Source organism: Onychostoma macrolepis, chromosome 20 (genome assembly GCF_012432095.1).
Source record: "Onychostoma macrolepis isolate SWU-2019 chromosome 20, ASM1243209v1, whole genome shotgun sequence".
Taxonomy (NCBI): Eukaryota; Metazoa; Chordata; class Actinopteri; order Cypriniformes; family Cyprinidae; genus Onychostoma; species Onychostoma macrolepis.
The window spans coordinates 26,816,244-26,833,058 of NC_081174.1; the positions used below are offsets into that span (position 1 = coordinate 26,816,244).

Consider the following 16,815-nt stretch of genomic DNA (forward strand, 5'->3'; position numbering starts at 1 on the left):
AGAGTTCAAATATCTTTATTAAGAGCAAGTTGATAAAATGTTAACTGAAGCCAAAGCACTCCACGGTACATATTCAGTTTGTTCCACGTCTCATTTTTCTAGATTTGAATGAGACTTACAGCAAATGTTTATAAGGGACAGATTTATATATAAAATATAATAGTAAATACAGTAACACTATCATTTTATCATATGCATTCAGCAGGATATACTTTTATCAAAAGTGGCAATGCAAACAGTGGTTGTTAATGCCCCTCAGAATACAGAATTATAACCCTTTACACCCTCCTGTAAAATACTAACCCTACCAAATTCACCAAGACAGTGGATTCAGTCTTGTACAAATTAAAATACTGATTGAATGATCATATTGTATTCACATAATTTCAGGAAAGTGTAGTATGAAGAAAAAAAAAAAACTTTGCATGTAACATGATGCCAAAATAGCGTTAAGGTCATGTGTAGAAATATTCACATTGCATTTATTGGCAAAAAACACACAAGTTGATGTGGAGAGTGTCTAGATGAAGAAGGTTTTGTTGGTGGGGCGGGGACTCGTGTTTCTCCTTCTCCATTTGAGGACTTCAGCCCTGCAAAAGCTAGTGGTTCACTCCAGTTTCAGCAGCTCCACGTCAAATATAAGAGTGGCGTTGGGAGGAATGACACCAGGGTGTCCCGTGGCCCCATAAGCCATATCTGGGGTGCAGGTGATCTTCGCCCGCTGACCCAAACTCATCTGAAATTAGATGGAAATACTATAGAGCAAGCGGAAACTGACAGAAATGTTCAAGAATGCATGCATCACAGCATCAGGGTCAAATACCTGTGCAACTCCTTCCTCCCAGCCCTTGATGACTTCCTGTCGGCCGATCTTGAATTTGAATGGCTTGTTTCTGTCTCGTGACGAGTCAAACTTCTTTCCATTCTGCAGCATCCCTGCAATTAAACAGAAAACAAGTTAAATACATAATTACCACTATAACTATCTTTACAACAAACAGTGCTGGGTTGTAACTGATTACATGTAATCTGGATTACATAATCAGATCCCCAAAAATAAAGTACTTGTAATAAGATTATATTATACTTTAAAATATTCGTAATCAGAGTACAGTTACTTTTAATTCATTACATGATTACAAATTACTCACACAATTGCAACAATTTATTAATAATTAATGGATTCTCATCTTTTGTATTTTTCGTTTCTAAAATAGCCCACTGCTTATATACATTCAGAAATTCTTCCAGTTTTGTGGACATTCACACGAAGGTGGCTATAATCACACAGAAAATTGAGAAGCCACACAGCATGTGATAAAATAAAATATTTAATCTTTTTAAGTGTTTTATTTTAGTTGTTATTTTGAAATGATTTATTTTAGCTTTACAGTTTTATGATTTAATTATTAATGCATGTTGTTAATAAAAACGAATGGAATGTATTTCTTTCTTTTTGTATTTTTATATCAATATGTTACAAGATTATCCTATTTAAATCAATGTGATAAACAAGTTAGATCAAAAGTAATCTAAAAGTAATCAAAAAAGTATGTAAAAATGTGTAACGTGATAAATTACATGACTAACTACAATTTTTGTCATGTAATTTGGAATCAATAACGGACTACAATTTGTAAGTACATCTTATATTTTTTCTATTTTCTGAAGAAAACAGGAAACTAGGCAGAACTGTTCAAAATGCAAAAATCTAACCCTAAAATTAGGGAGAAAATGGAACTGCACAAGCACAAGCCATTAACACATCTACACACATCTAAACAGACAAGCAGCTGACGAAGAAACTGCACAATTGCAGTTTTCAGGCTTACAGGAGACAGTAATTGCAGCCCTGGACCAAGAGATGAACAGATACCATCTGCACAACATCAAGCACGCATTTAACAGCAGATTCACACACTGCAACTGCAACAGAACAACACTGCTCTGAAACAGCAGCTGGTGAAATAGACAGTCCACATCAACCATCCGGCATATCACCATCATACAAACAGACCCAATGATGCCAGCAGTTTATACTGACATCGTACTCAGTCATGAGAAAGACACATAGATGATCCACTTCTTTATTACATGTGTCACTTTGTGAGTGAAATATAAAATACAACTAGATTTTTACATTTTCTCAAGCAGCTTTTGCACAGGCCATGAGGCTACAGTGTTCTAGTTCTAGATGATTGTTAAGGTGTTTCTAGAGTAGTCTGGACAGTTTTTAGGGTGATGGGAGGCTGTTAGGGTCTTCTGGCTGGTGTTGCTGAGGTGTTCTGCATAGTTTGGTGTGTTCTAGGTGGTTGTTGGAGTCTTCTGGATAGTTTTTAGGGTCTTCTGGGTGGTTGTTATGGTGTTACTAGTGTGTTCAGGATGTTCATATGTTGGGTGCTGCTAAGGTCAATTGGGCGGTTTTTAGGGTGTTGCTAGGTGGTTGCTAGAGTGTTCTGGTGGACCAAAGAAGATGCTTACAGAAGGGGGACAAAGTCTTGTATAAACAGGTCAAATACACACTGGAAAAGGAGATCAGATTAGCAAAGAGGAATTATTCTGAAAAACTAAGGATTCAGTTTACTTCCAGCGACTCAGCATCAGTGTGGAAAGGTCTGAAAGAGATCACCAACTACAAGACACCATCCCCCAGCACTGTGGAGAATCAACAACTGGCAGACGATCTGAATGAGTTCTACTGCAGGTTTGAAAAAACACCCCACACCCGCTCTGAACACCTCTCCACACAACCATTAACACCTCCAGCAACCCCCTCTCCCCCACACATGCACTTCAGATCAACGAAGACGATGTGCGCCAGGTCTTACGGAAGCAGAAAAGGAAAAAAGCACCAGGCCCAGATTGCGATACACCAGTCTGTCTGAAATCCTGTGCTGACCAGATGGCCCCCATCTTAACACAGATCTAAGATCACTGGAGCTATGCGAAGTCCCTTCATGCTTCAAACGCTCCACCATCATCCCCACCCCAAAGAAATCCAAAATTACAGGACTAAATGACTACAGACCTGTGGCTCTAACGTCTGTGGTCATGAAGTCTTTTGAAAAACTGGTGCTGGCCCACCTGAAGGACATTATTGGACCCTTACTGGATCCTCTTCAGTTTGCCTACAGAGCAAACAGGTCTGTGGACGATGCAGTCAACATGGGACTGCATTATGTTCTGCAACATCTAGACAGACCAGAGACCTATGTGAGGATCCTGTTTGTGGACTTCAGCTCGGCTTTTAACGAAATCATTCCAAACCTCCTGCCCAAATTAACTCAGCTCTCCATGCCCACCTCCGTCTGTCAGTGGATCACCAGGTTCCTGACAGACAGGCAGCAGCTAGTGAGGCTGGAAAAATTCTCATCCAGCACCGTATGATCAGCACTGGAGCTCCTCAGGGCTGCGTTCTCTCCCCACTGCTCTTCTCCCTCTACACCAACGACTGCACATCTAAAGACCCCTCTGTCAAGCTCCTGAAGTTTGCAGACGACACCACAGTCATCTGCCTCATTCAGGACGGGGACTAGTCTGCTTACAGACTGGAGGTTGAGCAGCTGGCTGTCTGGTGCAGTCTTAACAACCTGGAGCTCAACATGCTCAAAACAGTGGAGATGATCGTGGACTTCAGGAGAAACCCCCCTGCACTCCCCCCACTCACCATCATGGACAGCACTGTAACGACAGTGGAGTCATTCAGGTTCCTGGGCACCATCATCTCCCAGGACCTGAAGTGGGACATTCACATAGACTCCATTGTGAAAAAGGCCCAGCAGAGGCTGTACTTCCTTCGCCAGCTGAGGAAGTTTAACCTGCCACAGGAGCTGCTGAAACAGTTCTACTCTGCTATCATTGAATCCATCCTCTGCACTTCAATAACTGTCTGGTTCAGCTCAGCTACCAAATCTGATCTCAGAGGACTACAGAGGGTAGTCTGGACTGCTGAGCGAATCATTGGTACAACCCTCCCCACTCTCCAAAAACGGTACTCATCCAGAGTGAGCAAAAGGGCTGGCAAAATCACTCTGGACCCCTCACATCCAGCACACTCCCTCTTTGAACTGTTGCCGTCTGGTTGATGTTACAGAGCTCTGACCACCAGAACGACCAGCACAGGAACAGTTTCTTCCCTCAGGCAATCCATCTCATGAACACTTGACAAGAATTGAGGAGCACACACTATTTATACACTTATTTATCTAACACACATATTTAGTCTACATTTCAATTTGCACATAATATACCTGTACATACAATTGTCAGTTTGTATATTTTTATTCCCTATTTACTTGTTCTATTTTTAATTCTTCTTTTTATTATCTGTGTTTTTGTTCTGTCACTGTCATTCTGTTGCACTATGGAAGCTTCTGTCACGAAAACAAAGTCCTCGTATGTGTAAACATACCTGGCAATAAAGCTCATTCTGATTCTGATTCTAAGGTGTTCCAGATGTTTTAGGAGATATTGCTATTGGTGGTTGTTGTTGTTAGGGTGTTGCTAAGGTGTTCTGGATGTATTAAGAGTGTTGCTATAGGTGGTTGTTAGGGTGTTACTAGGTTGTTGCTAGAGTGTTCTGGGTGGTTTCTAGGATGTTTTTAAGGTGTTCTTGGTAGTTTGAGTATTCTGGATGTTTTAGGGTGCTGCTAGGTTCTAGGTGGTTGTTAGGGTGTTGCTTTGGTGTTCCAGATCTTTTAGGGTGTTGCTAGGGTGTTCTGGGTGGCCCCCAAGTCTGTGATACTCCGGTCTACAGATATGGTTTAACTTTTCTTTTCTTTTTTTTTTAAGTCGCTACAATATTTTATTTTTAATTTTGTGGCACACATTTCTGTGAATTTTAACAGCAGGTCTACTGGATGTCCTGACTAAAACAGCAGACAGCACTAGAAGATTCTTTGTTTAACTGCTTCAGGGAGTCTGCGGGGTGCCTCCAATCAGACAGGCGTGGTCCACTAACACATAGCTGACCCACCAGAGAGAGCGTTTCTGTGCTTATCTAAATCTCCTGCGGAATCTGAGCTCTTGTGATCCAAATGAACAAAAAGAATGAAATATGAAACATTGGCCTAATTCGCCGGATTATTCTGCCGGTTTAAGTAGGTCACCTTTTGCCTCCGTCTATATCACAGGAAGGAAAAGAGAAAGAGAGGAAGACACAACCAATAACACTCTGGTCTACCATGATTACAGTACGAGTATGTATATATAAGAATACGTCTTGAGTCATATAGGGTGCCAAATGTAAAATAAAGCATGTTAAATGTTTGTAAGATTTAGCAACAAATGCTGTTCAAATTTGTCATATGTGCTTAAAAATAAATTTAAAATGTAATTGTAGAAGCATTGGTTCAAAAAACTAATTTATTATAAAATATCATAGGAACATTACTTTAGATCACCCACACACAAGATACCCATAGTTTCACTGTTTAGTTGTTAGTACAATCATTAAATATAGTTGTTCAAACATATGATGCAGCTTTCAATATGGTTCTACACATTCATACATCATTGTAATAGACTAGAGAGAAAAGTACAGACACTGAAATCATTACAGTAAACAAAATTTGAAATAATCAACTCACAACAGCTCTCAAAAAACTTTAAATTAGAAAAAAAAAGATTAAAAAAAAAAAAAGATAAGAAAAAACAGTAGGCCTACAGTAAAATGTCAGCTGGAGTGTTCCTCACTGCACTTCTGTTTTTATCAACCCGGTCTTGTGGATTTGGGCACAGGTTCTCATCCACATCATAATGGATGCTTTCATTAGTTAAACATCTTGGAAAGATGTTTCAAAGATGTCTCCTCCTGTGATATCATTGCATGCATCATCTATGGCCTGGAGAAGAGAGACTTGTTTGTGAGGAGCCTATTGTGAACCTTCCACCTCCATGTGGAGAAAGACTCCTCAGTTGGGTTACAGTAAGGAAAGCAGAGTATGGGGGTAGATACAAGGTGATAAACTGATGGGCCTGAAACCATGATTGCACTCAGTGCTGTTGTTAGGAATTCTGGGCCCATTGCACTGAATTTGTTATGGGGCCACATTCAGTGGGGGGTGGTCAGGCCCCCAGAGAACATCAATCTGGGCCCCTCTCAACCGCTGGACTCTCAAACTCTCCTCCATGTCATGGCCAGGGTAAAGCCTGCCTCATCCAAAAATATGAATGGTTTTCATCAGCTTCCAGCTCTATCACCCTCTAAAAAGACATTTACTGTAGGAAAAACAAATGCTGATAACAATGATATAGATATATATGATATATCTCCCAACAACAGGCATCTTGAAAATGATCACACCTGAACACACTCAGTCCTCAGTTGATTCACTTTCATAATCTAAACATTTAATATTGTTCATAATTTTCCATTAAAAAAAACTATGCTTCAACAGTATTGCAACAGTTACGTAGCATTTTGAGCAGTTATATCAATTGATAGTTAGATCATTGTAATGAAATGAATAAACACTCAATTCAGATGTAATGTGTGAGCTGTTATACTTTGATGTTAAGTTGTGTCATTTTGAACCGGTGATTTTAGTTCAATGAACAAAAGATCTTTGGCTCATGTGTATTGTATCCAAGCATTTGGAAAAAGTGTTAAGTGTTTTGAAAAATGCATTTTGATCATCGGTTGTGAATTATGTGTCTAGAGTTTTGAAAAATGACATGAAGTTTCCTTTATTAGTGCAAAAATGATTGTAAAAAAACTGTAACAAAATATAACAACAATCAAATCTAAATCTAAAATCTAAATTCCTTTCCCAAAAAAGTACAAGCTTCCCTATGCCTACAATTTATATTGTAAGATGAGATATTTTATGTCCATATTTCACTTTCAACACTGTGTATGAATAACCATCTAACTATGCTTTAGTAAGGACAAATGTGTCTGTGCTTTGTTTAAATGAGAGTCTGACACTATTAGAAGCATTTATTCTTTACAGTTTCATCCATGTCGAGGGAGATATGAAAGATCCCTCACGCTGAGGTTGGTTCTCGTACAGTACAGTATTAACTTTCACCAACCCCCGGACATAAATGGAGCTGAGACTTCCAGGAAGAACCCTGCGCCAAGATATCTGCAGAGCGGGCTTCATTCCAAAACCAGACAGTATATTATAATAGCAGCTTGTTCAACTACAAGGACGAACTAAAGCTTATTTATGAATGAACTAAACTGACTAAATATATCCAGTATTGCTACAAACCTTTGGAACTTTTATTAGTCTATTCATAAATTTGATTTTTACATTTTCTAGACATAAGTAGTGCTTGCCCATGCAAAACTTAACAGGTTGCTATGAATTTGCTAAGGTCAATAGCTTTACAGAAAATATGTTGTTGCACCACTGGTAAGCAAGCCAAAAATGTACTTACAGAATATCTGTTCATTACAAGTCACAGAATATCTTTCAGCTTGTACTATCTGCTCCCTGTTTTTAGGATGTTGCTACGGGGTCCTCTGGATGGTTGTTAGAGTATTCTGGATGTTTTTAGGGTGCTTCTAGTGTCTTCTGGTGATTGTTAGGCTGCTCTGAATGCTTTTAGGTGTTGCTATGTTGTTCTAGGTGGTTGTTAGGTTACTGCTGGATGTTTTTAAGGCATTGCTAAGGTGTTCTCTATGGTTGATAGGGTGTTCTGGATGTTAAGTGTATAAGGGTACAGCTAGGATGTTCTTGATGCTTTAGGGGTTTTCTAGGGTGTTCTGGGTGGTTGTTAGAGTGTTGTTAATGTCTTCTGGATGGTTGTTAGGTTATTCTGGATGTTTTAGGGTGTTGCTAGGGTGCTCTCTGTGGGTGTTAGGGTGTTCTGGATGTTCTTAGTGTGTAAGGGTGCTGTTAGAATGTTCTTGATGTTTTTAGGGTTGTTAGGGTGTTCTCTGTAGTTGTTCTAGATGTTCTTAGTATAGGGTGCTGCTAGGGTGTTCTGGATGTTTTAAGTTTGTTGCCTGTGGTTGTTAGGGTATTGTGGATGTTATTGGTGTTTTAGGGTGTTCTGGATTTTTAGGGCATTGCTAGGGTGTTCTCCATGGTTGTTAGGGTGTTGATGTTTTAGGTTGTTTCTAGGGTGTCCTGGACGCTTCTTCTGGTGTTGCTAGGTGATTGCTAATGTCTTCTGGATGGTTGTTAGGGTGTTGCTAGAGTGTTATGGAAGTTTTAGGGTGTTCTCTGTGGCTGTTAGGATGTTCTTAGTGTGTAAGTGTGCTGTTAGAATGTTCTTGATGTTTTTAGGGTTGTTAGGGTGTTGTTAGGTGGTTGTTAGGGTGTTGCCAGAGTGTTCTGGATGTTTTAGGGTGTTACTAGTGGTTGTTCTATATGTTCTTAGTATGTTAGGGTGCTGCTAGGTTGTTCTGGATGTTTTTATGGGTGTTTGCCTGTGGTTGTTAGGGTGTTCTGGATGTTATTGGTGTTTTTTGGGTATTCTGGATGTTTTTAGGGTCCTGCTAAGGTGTTCTGGTTGTTTTAGGGTGTTGCATGTGGGTCATCAGAAGTGCAGTGAGCCAAAACCCGGCTCATTACAAGTCACAGAATATGTCGCAGCTTCTACTATCAGCTCCCCTGCGACCATGATTACAATCAGCAGTCATGTTGGGTGGGAGCTTTTCTTTGGCTGATGGATGTAGTGGGCGCGAGCCTGATCTACTGACCGGCTTCACTGAAAAAAACATGAAGTTGTTCTTAGTTCATGAGCCTGTGCGTGAGAGGTCGGTGGGAAAGAGCGTGAACCAGTCCAGCAGGCAGCTATTTTTACCACGGCTTACAGTATCCGTCTACAAGAGCTGGCAGCCAGTTTCTCTCAGTCAGCGTCAAATGTAATCAGATGCACATGCTACCTGAATGCGACTGCCTATTATAGATTTGTTGGCACATTTCAACTCGAAAGCATGTCAGCAGAAAACCGCATGGCATGGCACACGCATGGTTCATGTATCATCAAAAAAGAGTATTCTGGCGGCAATGTCAAGTGCTAAAAACAGCGCTATCAGCTGGTTAAGACAAACTACTTTTCACTCCAATACAATCATGGTGTTAATAAATACTAATTCTCCTTTTTTGTCCTTATCGGTTGTAATTAAAAATGTGATTTATACAATAAAAATTTAATTTATTCCTGCGAATTTTCAGCATCATTACTCCAGTCTTTTGCTGATTTATTAATTAATAAATATTAATATTTTTGTGGAAACTTGTTACTTTTTTTCAGGATTTTTTAATGAATGGAATGTTTCAAAGAACAGCATGTATCATTTTTTTTGCAATAATGTAAAATCTTTACTGTCACTTTTGATTCATTTAATGCACCTTTGCTAAATAAAACTATTAATAATTTTTTTTTTAAATCTTAATAACCCCTAACATTTGAAAGGTAGTGTGTACAGCTGTTCAATAATTTTCATGGTAAACTTAATCTCACATTATAGCCTGCTGTGTGGTGACCTGCACAACTCATTCCCAGAACCTGAAACCCTGGCTACATCCCAATTTCCAGACTATCCATACTATATAGTATGCCAGAATATGATTAGAGCATCATGAATCATAGTTAAGTTGAAAAGAGAATGCCAAATTTGGCCAGGTGGTACAGTATACTATTTCCGGTGGGGTTTCAATGCTTGTTTTCAACTAATATTATTACCTACAAGCCCCTGCGCTATAAATGAGAAGTGATTTGCTGCAATTGAGACCAAAAAAAAAAAAAAAAGAACAAAAAGAAATTGTATTTAGTGCTGTCAAACAATCAATCACAATTAATCGCATCCAAAATAAGTTTTTGTTTACATAATATATGTGTGTATACTGTGTATATTATATTATATAAATACACACATACAGTATATATTTTGAAAATATTTCCAAGTATATATTTATATTAATATAACTGATATTATATATAAATTTTTTAAACGTATAAACATATTTTTCTTAAATATATACAAGCATGCATTTATATATACATAATGAATATACACGAGCAGTTTGGACAACAAAACATTTCCAACATTGATATTAATAATAAAATTGTTTTTTGGACACAAAATCAGCATATCAGAATGATTTCTGAAGGATCATGTGACATTGAGATATCAATGGAGTAAAAAATTTAGCTAGAGTTAAGGAGCTGATAATTCAGCTTTGCCTCAAAGGAATAAATTACAATTTAAAACATATTCAAATATATATATGGATGAGAGCCAATTTGCTGTGGTTGAGACCAGCTGCAGACTTGAGCAGCTTGGACAACAAAACATTTGCAAAACATCTCCTTTTGAGATCCATGGAAGAAAGTAGGTCATACATATTTGGTGAGAATAACTGAGAGACAATTTTGGGTCAATTATTCCATTAGAAAAAAAGGTTAAAGTAAAACATTGAGCAATGAACTGTGGCTTTCACATAGCGTAGTATCTTCTAGAATCAAGTGAAGGAAGCATACCCCATAACTGAACATGACGTCACTACTTTAATGCCTGTGAATGCCTGGCCAGGGTTCAGGAAACTGGACACCATAGTGCGTTTATCTTCATTGCCATTACAGTGGCCTAATCCTGGAGCCACCACCAATCACATGGGTGTCTCTTCAGAGCATATTTATACATAGTGTTGCCATTGTTATTAATAGAGCCGCCAGTCACGGGAGGTCTGATGGCTTCCTGTGCTCTAATAATAAACCCAGGGGATCCAGCGGGACTGGGCTAATTGATTTGTTCTGCCCAGCTGGGTCAGAGAAAGGTAGGTGTGCGAAGGGTGGGGGTCTCTTTGCTAATTCAGGCATGAACCTGTGATAAAATCCATCCTGCTTCGCTTGGCATGCAACCATGACTGCTGATAATATACAACCTGAACATTATGTTACATTATTATATTACAAAGTGGAATGAAAAGTTCCACAACTGGCAAAGCAGCAATTATCATTCAGAGCCTCTCCAATCATAATTCAGTCAAGGTAAAGTATCATTTTCCCATCAAAAATTAGATGCAACCAGAGTCTAGAATTAATATTCACCCAGTGCCAATGTAAGTAAAACTGAATTACACAATTACTTACACTACTGTTCAAAAGTTGGGATCAATTCTTTAATTGATACTCTTATTTTGCCAGGATGCATTAAACTGATCAAAAGTGACAGTAAAGACAACTAAAGTTCAATTGTAAATAAATGCTTTCAGGAATCCTAAAACTGTTCCAAAAATATTAAGCAGCACAACTGTTTTTTTAACATTGATATTAATAAGAAATGATTCTCAATCACCAAATCAGCAAATGATTTCTACAGACTAGAGTAATGGTGCTGAAAATTCAGCTTTGCATCACAGGAATAAATCACATTTTAAAATATATTCAAATAGAAAGCAGTTATTTATAAATATATTTCACATTATTACTGTTTTTACTGCATTTTTGCTCAAATAAATGGTGAGAATACAGTAATAGACTTCCTTAAAAAACTACAAATCTTACAAACCCTAAACTTTTAAACAGTAGCCTAAATGAAATTTGTAACACCGCCAACCATAAAAAACTGATACTGCGGAAGGAGAAAATGAATTTATTCTGGTTTTCTGGTCTGTCACTTTATTGTGTCGCATTAGGATACATGTGACAGTCATGGGGCTTTTTTTTAGTTGGCCATTTGCATTTCTTTGATTTAATTCTCTCATATGAGCTAAACAAAAATACATAAATGGCATCTGACACTAACAAAAACATTTTTTCTGACCCCACTTTCCCTTTTTTTTTTTTATCTGGTCACTACAGACAGATTTTGCATTCAAAATCTTCAGACTCTAATCATAGATAAATGACCATAGTCTTTGCACAAATTTCCTTCCTGTTCCGCACTCCAAACATTTGCTCTATTGATTTTTGTCCATTTCAGCCAAAAAAGCGTGTGTCGTCGAATAGTGATGACTTGACTGTCTCTGGTGGTAGTGCTGTATCTGGTTCACTCCAGGGCTTGAGGGCTCGAGGGCTCGAGGGCTCGAGGGCTCTCAGCGAAGGCCCTGCAGTGCTATATTAAGTACTGCAGAAGGGCTGTATTGACGTCTGCAGTGAGTCTGACCCTGTTAGCTGCTCTGAGTGCTAATGACTGCCAGAAGCTCACAGTCAGTGCTGCCGGACTCTAGCATAGTTCTGCCCCAAGCTGTTTACCTTAGTCCAGATACAGATACAGATACAGATAACTCTGATAATTTTGACTAGACAGGAAAAACCTTTTATGTTTTTTGTTTTTAAGTCGGTATTGAAAATATTTCTGTTTAAAGATGACACAAAACGTAATATAATAATAAAAACAATATAAAATAATTGAGTAAGAAATATAAATTCTGTCCTATAGGTACACAAACATACACTACTGTTAAAAAGTTTGGGGTAAGTAAAACTGTCATTCTGAAATTAATTTGATCAAAAATGACCGTAAAGGCATTTATAATGTTATTTCTATTTCAAATTAATGCTGTTCTTTTGAATTATTTTTCTATTCATCAATGAAAAAAAGTAGCAGCAAATATTAGAATGATTTCTAAAGAATCATGAGACACTGAATGCTAATAATGCAATTAGTAATGAAAAACTGTTTTGTTTAAAAATAATAAAAGAATGGAAATAAAACCATTTTCACTAGGGCTCTCAGACTTTTAAACTCTATTGTATTTAATAGGTAACAATATGAACATAATGAGTGGAAGGCATAAATTTTCCGGTCCATTTGGCAGCATCCTGTATGTCAAGCACAATCGTAAAGGTCCAAAGTTCAAGCAATAATAATTATAAGGGCTTATTAAGTAGCGACATTTAAAGTTCTACCTGCATTTTCAAAGAGAAGCACTGGGATACTGAGAGGAAAGAAAACATTAAACAAGGGGAGACAGAATGTTGTTATCGACATCCTGTTTCCTGTCTGTCTGAGCTGGTCTGCAGTGCGCACCACCAGTCGCCTGAGCGAAACGTCCGACGAACAACATATGAGAACAGTTACAGCAGATTGTTTACCTATGTAATGCACAACGCATGTCTGTCCTTTCTTCGGAAAAGTTCTTCCTGTAAAGAAAGAGGAGAACAAGACAGTTAGTGCCAAAGATGATTCATAGCATGTGAACCTTATACCGTAATCCACTGCACCATCACATTCTGGTGATGAAAGACCCTTTTTCAACTTGTAGTTAATGTTATCAGTTCATTAACTCCTAGTCTCGGACACAGACAACATCCTTGTTGACCGTCAACTGACTGTCTGATGTGTATTGCACATAAATGACATGAACTGTCTCAAATGACCAGACACCATCTTATTGGCTGGCTGACACACAGGAATCAAAAAGGTCTTTATCGCGTAGTGTAGCTTAGAACGCTAATGATACAGTTTTATCTTTGCTCTAACAACACTGTAATGCACTGAAGATGGTTTTATTGGTAGCTTGCCACCATAATTTAATCCACAAACCCCAAAGGGATCGATAAAATCACATGGAAATCCATGAAACAGCTTCTACAGTCATGAGACCTGGGTTTCATCTGCAGTCCTGATCTGAAGAAAGCGCACGCGTGTGGTGAGGGTGGTGTCTGATTAATGTGGGAGCTGGAGAGGAATGTGAGCCACATGACAGTAGGACGGTGGGGGTCAGATAGGATGTCAGTGGAGAGCGGCCCACAGACGCAAGAGACCCGAGCTGAGCGAGAAAAGTGAAAGCGCCATTACATGGCATTCATTCCTGACACTGGTGAACCCATCGAGTTTGATGACTTGTGCCAAGAATTCTACGTCTGATAGGTGTCAAAATCAAATGAGCTCATGGTCGCTCCAGCACTTATTTACAGCGTCTAATGTTCATGTTATAATAATTCTCATTATTATGACTCCTACTGGTTCATATAAAATCAGGCTCTCAGTCATATCAAGCATACAGAACACGTGTTGAGTTTTTAGAATATTAATGGTGTCATTTGTGTTTAGAATATTATTAGTGTCAAAGTGAAAGTACAGTACAGACATATATATATATATATATATATATATATATATATATATATATGTACTGTACAAACACTACCAGTCACGTTTTTTTTTAATGTTTTTTAAATAAGTCTCTTCTGCTCACTAAGCCTGAATTTATTTGATCCAAAGTACAGCAGAAACAGTAAAATTTTGAAATATATTTTTTAACTATTTAAAATAACTGTTTTCTATTTGAATATATTTTAAAATTTAATTTATTCCTGCGATTTCAAAGTTGAATTTTTAGCATCATCCAGTCATGTGATCCTTCAGAACTCATTCTAACATTCTGATTTACTGCTCAAAAATGTTTTTTTCAGGTTTCTTTGATGGATCAATTTAAAGCATCCTTGATAAATAAAAGTATTAGTTTCTATAATCCCCCCGTCATTATACTGACTCCAAGCTTTTGAACTGTGTAGTGTATAATGTTACAAAAGCTTTTTATTTCAGATAAATGCTGATCTTTCCATTAATCAAAGAATCCTTAAAAAATGTACTGAACTGTTTTAAATATTGATAATAATAATAATAATATGTTTCTTGAACAGCAAATCAGCATATTATGATTTCTGAAGGATCATGTGACACTGAAGATTGGAGTAATGATGCTGAAATTTTAGCTTTGATCACAGGAATAAATCATGGTTTTCACAAAAATATTTAAGCATCACAACTCAACACTGAAACAGTTTTTGAGCAGCAAATCAGCATATTAGAATGTTTTCTGAAGGATCATGAGATCAGATTTGAGGACTAGATCTATACATAATAATGCATATATAAATGTCAACAATGCTAAATTGTCAATGAAAATGTCATCATGTCCAGACAGTAAATTTGGTGCCACCAGCAAACAGATAATGCAACAAGTGGCACACATAACAGCGTTTTACTGTGCCATTAGACCAGATCAGGTCTCAGAAACCCAGTGACTCTGCCAACTGTGCCAAATTACCCTGCAAAGCCCCCCTCAGATTAACATTAAAGCTTATGTCTAGCCAGGGAAAGAGTGCTGCCATCTGAGACATACGTGGTCAACAACATCAACCTGCATTTCAGGAGCAAAAATCACACTAGAGCATGTTGTAGAGGAAATCTGACAGCTGCAGTGAGGAATCATAATAATGAGAAGAGTGTTTGAGTTGGCACACATGGCACATAGTATCTCCTTTGCACAGACACACGTTAAATCCCTGACTAGACAGCGAGCGGGAAACATCCTCATCATAGCCATGGGCGTTTCGTTAGAAATCTTAGTTTTCAAAGCTTTGCGCAAATAGCATGCAGTGAAAATTGTAGACTGTAAATAGATTATGTAATTAGAGCGACAGAATGTCCCCGCAATCCCGCTTTTGCCGCTACAGTGTATCAAAACAACATTCGAATCAGCCGGAGCATTTAGAACGTTCCTGAATTTGAAATTCAAACTTATTAGATGATGGCGTCTTACCGTCTCCTGGAGATATTGTTTCAACCTCAACACCCATTCTGTTAGCGAGGGTAGATCCTACAGTAGTGAGGCAGTGAGAGAGAGACAGACTGTGAGACAGCAGCGCTACTGCACTCCGCCCACTGTCATATCAAATCTAACTGTACGCGCCCTCGGCTAGTTTGCAATGGTCAAGCCGCGGTGAATTATTAAACAAGATTCCTATCTGATTAACCGTCAGTTTTTATGAGATTCTGGCATGCTGGAATAGTGTACTGTGTAAAATCTATCGAGTAGTACTTATAAATTATGTTACTGTTGTACATATAATGTTAAAAAATATTATGATGTGCCTGCATTTTCTATAATAACCGTATAACAGTGTTGGTTTTAACATTTCAGCAGATTTATAATAATGCACAAATAATGCTAGCTCCAATATTATGACTCCAAGTGGTCATGAAACAGGAACATTATATTCGCTTTGTATTGGTTCTTGTACACAGAACGTAGCCTATTTGGCCGTTAAAGGGTCACTCCACCCCAAAATGAAAAATTTGTCATTAATCACTTACCCCTATGTCCGTAAAAGCTTCGTTCATCTTCGGAACACACTTTAAGATATTTTGGATGAAAACCGGGAGGTGACTGTCCCATTGACTGCCAAACAATTAACACTGTCAAGGACCAGAAAAGTATGAAAGACATCTTCAAAATAGTCCATCTGGCATCAGTGGTTCAACTGTAAGCTACTAGAATACTTTTTGTACGCAAAGAAAACAAAAATAACGACTTTATGCAACAAATCATCTCACATGGACACCCTGTTTTCCTTCAAATCAAAGTGTAAACAAACGTAGAAAGAAACAAATGTGCACTGTTTGTGTCCACTGGATATTCTCCAAAATGGCGCTACGCTGACGCAGAGGAGGCAAATTGTTGAATAAAGTCGTTATTTTTGTTTTCTTTGCATACAAAAAGTATTCTCGTAGCTTTGTAAAATTACTGTTGAACCATGATGGCAGATGGACTATTTTGACGATATCTTTCATACTTTTCTGGGCCTTGACAGTGTTAATTGTTTGGCAGTCAATGGTACAGTCACTAAGCCTCCCGGTTCTCATCCAAAATATCTTACATTGTGTTCCGAAGATGAACAAAGCTTTTACAGGTTTGGAACGTCATGGGGGTAAGTGATTAATGACAAAATTTTCATTTTGGGGAGGAGTAACCCTTTAAGATGCCTTGTCTTGTCTTGAGATTCCTTAATATTGTTGCAGTCCTGCGCTCCATCTTGTTGTTTTGAACTAGCGATAGCCGATTTGTGTATAATCGTTTTTTGAGTCATTTTTTAATGAACTGGTTTATCAAAATATCC

At 38.0% G+C, this 16,815-nt stretch overlaps 1 protein-coding gene across 1 annotated transcript; it reads right to left on the minus strand.

Moving 5' to 3' along the window:
* Positions 1-15,593, minus strand: fkbp1b (FKBP prolyl isomerase 1B). The gene is made up of 4 exons (XM_058754890.1): positions 15,459-15,593; positions 13,003-13,050; positions 824-936; positions 1-736 (listed from the first exon to the last, which is right to left on the minus strand). Exons 1-4 carry the CDS (start codon positions 15,493-15,495, stop codon positions 608-610), a joined length of 327 nt encoding a protein of 108 aa, XP_058610873.1. The 5' UTR covers positions 15,496-15,593; the 3' UTR covers positions 1-607.
* Positions 15,594-16,815: the final 1,222 nt, after the last annotated feature.

Bases quoted from the DNA above. Each gene is read 5' to 3' on its own strand.
- fkbp1b (XM_058754890.1), bottom strand. From the start codon at position 15,495: ATGGGTGTTGAGGTTGAAACAATATCTCCAGGAGACG. The intron at 937-13,002 runs GTAAACAATCTG...GTTTAATTGCAG, and splicing joins ATGCGTTGTGCATTACATAG to GGATGCTGCAGAATGGAAAG. The intron at 737-823 runs GTATTTGACCCT...ATCTAATTTCAG, and splicing joins GGGAGGAAGGAGTTGCACAG to ATGAGTTTGGGTCAGCGGGC.